Source organism: Hemitrygon akajei, chromosome 9, assembly GCF_048418815.1.
Source record: "Hemitrygon akajei chromosome 9, sHemAka1.3, whole genome shotgun sequence".
NCBI classification, from domain to species: domain Eukaryota; kingdom Metazoa; phylum Chordata; class Chondrichthyes; order Myliobatiformes; family Dasyatidae; genus Hemitrygon; species Hemitrygon akajei.
In genome coordinates this window covers 28506830-28517387 of record NC_133132.1, presented here as the reverse complement: position 1 = coordinate 28517387, position 10558 = coordinate 28506830, and the positions used below count along the sequence as shown (strand labels likewise).

The 10558-nt window shown below is 41.2% G+C and overlaps 1 protein-coding gene across 1 annotated transcript; it reads right to left on the bottom strand.

Moving 5' to 3' along the window:
* Positions 1-540: 540 nt before the first annotated feature.
* Positions 541-4667, bottom strand: LOC140732722 (immunoglobulin lambda-1 light chain-like). Its single transcript, XM_073055394.1, has 3 exons — positions 4601-4667; positions 4129-4476; positions 541-863 (listed from the first exon to the last, which is right to left on the bottom strand). The coding sequence occupies exons 1-3, from the start codon at positions 4647-4649 to the stop codon at positions 541-543; spliced, it is 720 nt and encodes a 239-aa protein (XP_072911495.1). The 5' UTR covers positions 4650-4667.
* Between the last annotated feature and the right edge of the window lie 5891 nt (positions 4668-10558).

Genomic DNA, 10558 nt, shown 5'->3' with positions numbered 1-10558 from the left:
CGCAATATGAGGATCGGCCCAGACCCACCAATTTCGCCACTTCTATATTCATCAATCGTCCTCTGTTGAATGTGTTCCTTCATGACAAATGACTGTGTGTCTGTGTACACGTGTGTGCGCTTTCATAGCTCTTTCTTTTACGTCAGGGCAATATCATTAAAGAGAGATTTAAAATATATTTCTGCTTCATTCGGAACTCGAAAGAAAAGTCATGAAAACATGTTGCATATCAGACTGGATCGTTAATGTTATTGGGTAGCTGTGGTCGAAATTATCAGCAGTCTGGCAAGAACCAAAAATGCCATCTTCAGATTACGGTTGTTTGATGAACATCTGGGAATGCCTTGGGACTAATTAACATTGGAGTTTGAATTAAGAATTATACTCATTTAATAGAATGTCATTTAAACCTGACAAAACTTAAAGACGAAGCTGAACGCAAATTCTGAACTGCAAAAGAATAATGTTTTAAAGCTATTTTAATGAAGGAAAAGACAGATAAAATAAGCTTTTCATCTTTATTAAGTTTGAAATATGGTTTTAGATACAGCTGGATCTCTCGATCGTTGCCACAAACGGGTTTGCTAGAGCCTCGTGTTTAACCACGCAGGAGTAACGTTCGTGTGAGCTCCATTCTGAGGCTGGAAGAGTCAGGTAACTGCTCACACTGAACGTGTTGTCCGTGTCCTGAAGGACAGGGCTCGTCTCAACGCCATCGCTTTTCGTACGTCTGTCCACGGTCCACTCAATGCCCACAGCTCCCGGATTAAAACGGCTCACCAAACACACCAGTGTCGCTGTGCCCTTTCCCGTAATTTCTTCGGCTGAAGGCCGGAGGACGGTGACAGCGGGGCTCCGAGGATCTGTTTAAAACAAGGTGCCAGTTTAGTATAGGTTGAGTAACTGTTTCTGTTAAAATATCTCTCTTGTTTAAAATGCATTTGGTATTTCATGTATTCCTTCATCGTAATGAACAAATATTTCTTTTCCGTTTTCCCATTTCAATCTGTTGAATTAGATGTGAAAAGATTACCACCTAAAATCTCCCGTGATATTTGTTTTTTTGTGACACTGGGGCACAATATGTATAGTGGCGTAAAATGAATGATTCCGGCTGGGGTTTTAACCAGCATTGAATGAATGAATGAAATTAATTTATTTTGGTCGGTACAAACATAACAAAAAGCATCATTTACAACGATTATTTCATAGGAGAAGATTACAACAAAAACATAGATATTCTTTAAAACAGGCCAAAGGGGTACAGCTTATTACATCTACTCCTCTTACTTACACAACAACATATCTGGCGTCAATCATCACGTCAACAAAAAACATAATCTTTTTACACAAAATCCAGTTCCAAATATCATATATTTATATTGCTCCCATTCATTTTAAATTTCTAAGTTTCCACCGTTTCTACTTCTACCTTAGACACTTTCACTTCATTCAAATCTTCCGTCATCAAGACAAGAGGCAGAAGTCTAATACAAGTTTTGCTTAAAATCGGGGTTTAGTACACGGGGCTCTCAACCTTTTTATGTCATAGACCCCTACTATTAGCAGAGAGATTTGCAGACCCGAGGCTGGGAACCCCTTGAATAGTGTATTTACTTCATCTTAACCGTCGGAATGCAGAGTTTGCTTTACGCAATATAAAATTACAGACTGCCTGTATAGTAAATCACTTTTGGACAGTTTAACATACATGTTGAAACATTATATTTCCACTTAAAGTAAATAATTCAAATCTGGTTTGTGCAGGGTAGCGGATCTTTCTCCTTACACTCACCACTGTTGAAACCACTTTCCTTTAATATTCACGACCTAGGTGGTAAAGAGAGGGAATACAACTGTGTTCATGTAATATGGTTCAGAACTACCGCTCAACGTGGTTTACTTTCATAGTTTTAAGTAATTTCTCGTGCAAAGTTGAAAAGCTCGCTGTCCTGTGTTTGCATTTTTAGTGTAATGAGAACTATAATGATAGATTACTTTCACTGATTTACTTCCCGTTATGCCGCTGTCGTTCAGGGCAGTAGTAAAGATCCTCAATCTATGTCTACAGAATGAATCGCACACAGATAGACAGGGATGTTTCATTGCTATTTCCGTAACAAACTTTGACCTGCTAGGGTTGTTATCCCTGAGATGAACTCCCTGGATGGCGTAAGGATCACTCTTAGTCTGGCCTCTACCCTTTGACCTGCTGGGCATGGTTGACACTATCAAAAAGCAAAGCACAAGGCCATGACACTCGCCAACATAGCTCACCGGGTCAATCAGCCACGCATGTCTTCAAACCCTACGATAAGGTGGTACTCTTGGAAATTGATTTCCACATGGTGACCCAAGAGCATCACGATTTTAAATTGCCAAATTTCATTATCACAATTGGCAGAAAAGTCTGTCTGAACATGTTTGCACATATTGACTTTCCAATGTAAGAGAGAACTAATACCAACATTTGAAAACATAAAATACTAAAAGGCGTCTGCTAATAACTATTTAGCCATATAATAATTACAACACGTAAACAGGCCATCTCAGCATTTCTAGTCCGTGCCAAACGCTTACTCTCACCTAATCCCACCTACCTGCACTCAGCCTATAAACCTCCATTCCTTTCCTGTCCATATACCTATCCAATATGACAATATCGAACCTGCCTCCACCACCTCTACTGGAAGCTCGTTCCACATAGCTACCACTCTCTGAGTAAAGAAGTTCCCCCTGTTACCCCTAAATTTTTGCCCCTTAACTCTCAACTCATGTCCTCTTGTTTGAAACTCCCCTACTCTCAATGGAAAAATCCTATCCACGTCAAGTCTATCTGTCCCCCTCATAATTTTAAATACCTCTATCAAGACCTCCCTCAAACTTCTACGCTCCAAAGAATAAAGACCTAACTTGTCCAACCTTTCTCTGTAACTTAGGTGCTGAAACCCAGGTAACATTCCAGTAACTCTGCTCTGTACTCTCTCTATTTTGTTGATATCTTTCCTATATTTGGGTGACCAGAACTGTACCCAATACGCCAAATTTGGCCTCTCTAATGCCTTGTAGTATTTTAACATTACATCCCAACTCCTGTACTCAATGCTCTGATTTATAAAGGCCAGCATACCAAAAACAATAAAGATTGAGAATTTCCATTCTAATATCTTCGAGCCACTCTTCGAAGCCCGTTCTGGTCTTAAATGCTGCAAGTTTGTTTCAGATTTCATTCAGATTCAAATTTAACTCTATACAACAAAAGACTGAAGGTTGGTTTCAAAATCCCTTGGCGGTTTGATATAAAGATTTAACAGCTCAAACTGGCGATGAAAAACCCCCCAATATAAACTAGGACAATGATTAATCTAGCAGTTAGTCGTCTCTGTAATTGGTTTCCCTGTAATTGATGGATAATTGATCCGTTGTTTTTGATATTCTGTTTCTCTAGGCACCTCAAGAATTTGCATTAACTGCCTGGTTCATCATTATCCATGTCTCTGATGACAAATATGGTACCAGTTTTGTTATTTTTTCGAAGAATGTAAAGAGACACACGAACAACTTGACCAAGGCGGCGAATGATTTAAAAAACAAAATCATATTTTCAGCGTGTTGGAGATAACTAGATACTAAGGAAAATTTCAGAAAGATTCTAGCTTATTGCAATGGATCCAATCGCCTATCTTTCTTCGTCTATGACCCTCCAGTTTGTGATTTTTGAAGAACCCTCCAGGATCCAGTGATCAGTAGCTAGCAGATAGGTTAGGGTTCAGACGGGCATCTGCCCAAAATGGTGTCATCAGCAAAGGTGCATCCACCAACTGATGCAATTAAAATTCGGGAATTTAGGATTATACTTATATACTAACGATAGAAATAATTCTGCACCTGGTTTAGCAATTAGCATTTCGGCTTCCAAAAAGCCAGCTCAAACTAAAGAAACAACAGAGCGGCATTTGGCGGTTCGGCAGCTCAAGTTCAATTAAATTATCAAAGGACCGTTACTTGTGGCTGGATATCCGAAAAGAGCCACCATTTGTATCGAATCCACCCTTAGACGACACAGTTCTAATTATTGTTCACGTAAGTACCAAAAGGCAAAGTGCATTGAATTGATATTTTACTTACTGCCAACTCCCAGCCTCGTTCCTTTGCCGAAGATGTTAACATTATTTTTCCACACAACACAGTAATAGTCTGCCGCATCATCCGACTGGACGCTCGATATTGTCAATGTTGCCGTGTTGCCGGATATTGAGCCGCCGAAACGGTTCGGAACTCCAGAGCCTCGGTAAAAGCTGCTCCCCGAATAATAGAAGAACAGATACCGAGGAACTTTTCCGGGAATCTGCTGGTACCAGGAAACAATGCTACTTCCTAAAGAGGTTCCAGACATGGTGCAGGGTATTTGGACAGTCTGCCCCAGAGATGTGGATTTCGAAGGTGGTTGATTCATTGCAATTTCTGCGTTGATATCTGGAAACATTCAGAGGGAAGGAAAAATGTCCCGAGATTAATATTCGAGTAATACCAGAAGTGCGAGAAGAATGTCATTGAATAGTATTCGAGATTCAATATAATATCCATAGAAAATACTCACAAATTGCAGTGAACACCAGCGTACTGACCACACGAACCCAGCAAGACATTGTAATTAATTGAGTGAAGCTCACACACGGTGCAGCGGTTAAGTGGCGTCTCAACTTTTCAGCTCGCTTATGAATCCTGTGACGAGCTGGCACTGCGTGATCCATATTTATGCAAATCAGTTCAAGCAGAATGGCACATTGACATCAATCACAAGTTGCCAACTTTTTCCTGTGTCAAATTAATTTCAAGTTGTTAGCCAGATAAGCATTTGGTTTCGAGTTGTGTATTTCGCCAATATATTTTAGATAAAGAACTTCTCCTCTCGTCCCTTCAGTTGCATGCGATATTAAAAATACGCAAACTCGCTCCATTATTAAAGATGGTGTGTCCGAGATTTTTGAAAGGAAGAGATGATGAATAAAATAATGGCAATTATTAACGGATCTGTCGGATTGTTAATGAAGTCCAAGCCACTTATCTGTATATTTTTAGAAAACTCAGTACCAAACCGATGTAAAGAGCTTGGAAAGATGTTGGAAAGCTTATTTTTCAGCAGCTCCCTAATCACTCCACTTTACTGAAGATATTCAGAAGGAAAATTGAGAGAGGTATTGAATCGAGCAGAGAGCTTATTGCGTGTTGTGAATAATTTAAAGTGAATCTATTGGATTCAGCTGTTGCCGAGGGTAGTTCACTATAAATTCTGCCAAACTTAAGTCAATATGGGGAACTATATTTACATGCCTTAGCCCATTTTATGTACATAGCGTGTGGCAAGGTGAAGATACGTCTCTGCCTAAGGAGATGTAAGGCGTCCACCGCTAGCCTGCAGGTCACCCTAAGGTAATGTGTCGCAGCTGCTTAGCCCCGCGTTCAATGTCACGTGAATCAGTCGAGCAGGCATTGTAAGGTCGTATGAGCAACTGGTGCATAGCAGAAGGCCTGGTTATGCGACCGCTGACCACAGGCAGACAATCTCTGAAGAGTATTGACAATGGCTGTGTTCAACCGACTTGAAAAGATACTGCCTGGGAGAAAGAAATGGCAACCACTTCTGTAGAAAAATTGCACAGTATAATCTTGAGATAGATCGCCCACGTCATACAACGGTGCCCATTATGCTGATGATGTGTTAAGCAGACACTCTGGAAGTGAATGTTTTAATTTTATTCGTCTCACAGATCAGGCAGAACAGTGAAAAATTCTTCGGTCGTAATAATAGTCAAACCAACGAACATGGCAAATTACGAAGTATATAGGTTTGGAACATGAAGTGCTATTAGAAGAATAATGCATTTTAGATCAAGTATTTAAGCCATGAATGTTGTTATCCTGTTTTCAGAGACTTCCCACACTCCTCAGAGAATAGAAGAATAAACTCTACAGTTTTGTGTCATTCTCAGGGGCATATAAAGAGACGAATTTTAACACAATAGAATTGAACGCGACAGTTAGAATAGAGTATGCCAGGCATTCCGAGTTCCTCCAGCATTTTGAAGGTGGAACGAACCTGGGATATGGGGATATCTCTCAATTCCTGTCGGAGCACAGAATTAGAATCTGACAATCAGTAGCTAACCAAATATCTCAAAGCAACACAGAATTTAAAGGACGATTTCCGAACCCAGAAGTTCATGTCCTCTTTGCAACAGATTTTTACATTAGAAGACGAGTCAATGAACTTATTCTATCAATAGGTAAGTGGCAGAACTCTTTCCGAATAATATACAGAATCGCTATCACGTTTCCGCTAATTCCAAAGAGAAAACCACTGAGATTTTTTGCTTGCACCTTAAATCCATCTATATGCAAATTAACGAAACACCGAATGAGATTAACTTGAAGGCAACAGCTGTACTTAAACCTTGAGCACACAACTCTAATGGAAATAAGTACATCGATGTTACCAAATGGAGCGAACAATTGCAAGTCTTCTATCATGTATTAACATGATGAACAACAGAAACGACCGTTTCCGCGGAGCTTTGTTGCGTCTCACCATAGATTGCTGTGGTACAGGTGTCATAAAACCTGCGAACGTGGAAAAAACATACATGATGTGAATTCTATTTGTTGTTACAATAACATTAATCAAAATTGCCTGAAGGAACATTTAATCATTTGCATTAAACTAATTTACATTTGCAGCAATCATCCAAGCAAAGTACTGGATTTGGGCTATTATTTGGAGATATTAACTGCTCCATAAGGTTGCATGGCTGGAACATCCCTCCTCAAATTTATATAATCGATATGTTTCCACAGTAATCGATGCGGCAGGTTTCAGGTTATCTCCCAATAGCTAAATCGCTCTTTTTCTGACCTGGGAGTGTTGGACAGAGTTGTGTGGAGGGTAATTTCACTTTCAATATCACCGTAAACACTGGCAGGGCCAGGGCAGCACGAGGTAGATCGAAAGAAAATCAGCTACACTGCCCGTTAGTAGTAACAATCTTCAGCAGAATACAGAAATACAGAATTTAGTTAAACGGATCCATTGTTTCTATTCCAGGATCGGAATCGACTTCCTCTTGGGAAATGAGACTTGGCAAGAGACCGGTGGGGGCGGTTTGGAGCCAGTCACCATAATTCCATTAGATTTTAAAGGAGTTTTGAGAAAGAGACACAGTTAGTTCTCTAGTTAAAGGCCTAAATTTGAGCAAAGTAAAATTTGATGGGATTAGACCGGAACTTTCAAAGATCAATTTGGAGAAGCTGTTAGCAGGCATAGTGAAGTTTGGCAAGTCGGAAGCTTTTGAAAATGGGATACAGAGAATTCAGGGGCAATATAGCAGTGAACGGCAAGGTAGGTAGGATTCAGGAGCCCTAATTAATGGAGGGAAATTGAAGTCTGCTGAACAGAAAGGAATAGCCGTCTGGGATATAGCAAAAACTGTTTGGAAAACGAGGACTGCTGGCGTCCAGTTAATGACGAAATCAGTAGCGAAAACGGGCACAAAGCATCCTTGACTGGTAAGTTGATCATGAGAGATTCTTTAAGTATATAAAAAACAAAAGAAGGAGCTGGGGAGAGAAAAGTTCCACTTTGGAATTAGTTTGATTGTCGAGACAAAGGAGGACCTAAATGAAAGCTTCCATTCTACTTTAAAGAGGAAAAGTCATGGAAGCGGGCAAGCTCAGGGACGAGAAGACTGATGCCCTGAAAGGTAATGATATTAAGCAAAATCGATGTTTCTGTTTTTGAAGAGGATAACGGTGAATAAATCCCTGGATCTTGCTCTCTGCACCCCAAAACGTGTAGCATGCTTGGGTGCATTTTGCTAGATCTTTTGCAGAGACCTTTGTGCGTTTGTTAACCACAGGTGTGCAAGGTAATGAGAAGCTGTACAAGATAACGAGAGCCATTGATCATGTGGATATCAGAGGCTTTTTCCCAGGTCTAAAATGGGTAGCTCGAGAGGGCACAATTTTAAGGGGCTTGGAAGTAGGTACAAAGGAGATGTCAGGGGTAGGTGTTTTTTTTTACACAGAGAGTGGTGAGTGCGTGGAATGGCCTGCCGGCTGCGGTGATGCAAGCGGAAATGATAGTGTTTTTAAAGATCCACCTGGACAGGTACATTGAGCTTAGAAAAACAGAGGGTAATGGGTAGGCCTATGTAGTTCTAAGGTATTCAGCACATGTTCAGCACAGCTTTGTGGGCCTAAGTGCCTGAACTGTGCTGTAGCTTTTCTATGCCTCTACGTTTCTAGATGTGGTTTGGAAGCCTAAAAGTTAGCTGATGTTGCCTCTTTATTTAAGCGAAACTTTAAGGATAAGCTACGGAATTACAGCCTGGCGAGCCCAACATTAGTGGTGGGAACGTTACAGCCGCTAATTCTGCGAGACAGGATGATCTATATGCACATGGAAAGGCAAGGAATGCTTAGGAACAGTAAAGTGGTTTAGTGCGTCAGAAGTCACGGATCCTGAATTTACATTCGGATGTTTTGAAGATGTCACCGAAATGGTTGATGTGGGCATGGTAGTAGTTTACCACATGGAATGGACGTCTTGAATTATAATGAACCACTGGGATATTCTGGGATTGCTTTCCTTTAACGCACGTAGGTTGGTATTGACATTATAGAGTCACATTACCTCGTGACGTGAATATATAGGGTGAAAGGTCAAAGTGCATTTCCCGTTGACACGGCTCCTAAAACTGGAGTGGATGTACTTCAGGTGAGAGGGGAATATCAAAGGGGACCTATGGATAAGTGTTCATCGCAAAGGTGGTGACGATGTGGAAATATCTGCCAGAGGAAGTGACAGGCGCAGCAACAATTTCGAGGTTTACAATCCGCTTGGAGATGTGCACGGATAGGAAATGTTTAAAGAGATACAGGGAAAATGTAGGTGAATGGTTTCAGCTCAAGATGACTGCGTATTCAGTACAGCTGAAGTGCGTCCAAGAATTCGGGAATTGATCGTAATGAAGTTGTAAAGGCGTTTATCGATCCGATACTACATTGGTTGTTTCGAGCAGATGGAGCTCGTTAGCCATGTTTGGCAGCTCATCGCGGAGAAGGAACACTCAGATCTCAAACCTCCGATGCCTTGCGGCTATGCCAACACATGGGGAAAGGCTCGGAGTAAACCCCGGTATCCTGGTTCAATTAGTGAAAACCCATGCAGCAGAGCGACCTCCAGTCTTCTTGTACAGTCAAGGATCTAGATGACGACATCTCTCTGTTAAACTGGTAGTTGATGTGCAACTGGTAATCCACATTAATATAAATATTTTGTCATATTAATTAATATATATATTCGAATTGTAACTGCAACTACGCAGCCAAATCGGGCACCGGAAAGTCTGAGTAATTGCACTGCAGCCAGTTAAATGATTTTTTTAAAAAAAAAGTAAGTTATAAATATTGTCGAGAGGAATGATCTCCCTCGCTCCTGCTTCTCTTAAAAATAACGCTCTCAAAGGTCGTGTACTGTCACCGCAGCTACGTAATGCCAATTGTTTGACACGCATTCGGCACCGTTCTACAATGTCAGCCCACGTTTTCCAACCATCTTCAATGTGGGACTTGAACCCGCAACTTGCCATTTGCGAGGCTGCAGGTCAAACCACCAAGAAATAAATGACTGACTGACGATTTGTTATCGTTCTTTAATATGGACATTTCTTTGTTACTCCAGGTGGAAATTGTCCTGCCCTTCGATTGCTGTTCTGCCACCCGAGGTTGAAGGACAGATTGTGACTCTGATGTGACTAGTCAACAACTATTCTCTTAGACAGGTGGAGGTGTCTGAGAAATGGACCACAATGTCGTGGCTGGTGTCCAGACAACCCGAGCCGTCCGGGATACCCACAAGACCTACACCCTCAACTGTTACCTCACGCTGATCGCCTCCCAGTGGAACTCACAAGAAAAGTGCACTTGTGAGGTTCCACGATTGATTCCTTTGTATTTGCAAGCGGCTTTCCTACAGTCGTACTTTACATTATGGCGGATTTACATTTTCACTTTGTACATGTAACCTGCAATCTTTTGCTACAAAAAGTAAAAATATATTCTTCTTGCGTGTCAGTGGTTGAATTAAACCAGAGCAGGGGCAGCTGATATCGTGCCCTGACTGGGTTGGTTATTAACCATAAAACTGGGAAGAGAAATACGGCCTATTGTCCCCCTAACGCGTCCAGATATTTATTAAATACCAGTTGATATTAGATCTCAGCAACATGTTCCTGCCCTTTTCCTTAATATTGAGAAATCTGTAATCTTATGAACGAATTTAATGACGATGCCTCCAAAGGCTGGAGAATAACACCATCGTCAGCACATTGAGTGTGTGTGGTTGAGTGGGGTGCAGGCTGTGCGAAGCTGCCGTTTCCGGGAACATGACGGAACACCCCTGAGTCAGAATTCCGGCAGAAAACCTTTTTCACATCTGTTCCTGGATGCAAACTCCTGATCTGAGACTGCAGCAATGGTTATGAACTCCTCATCTAGATAA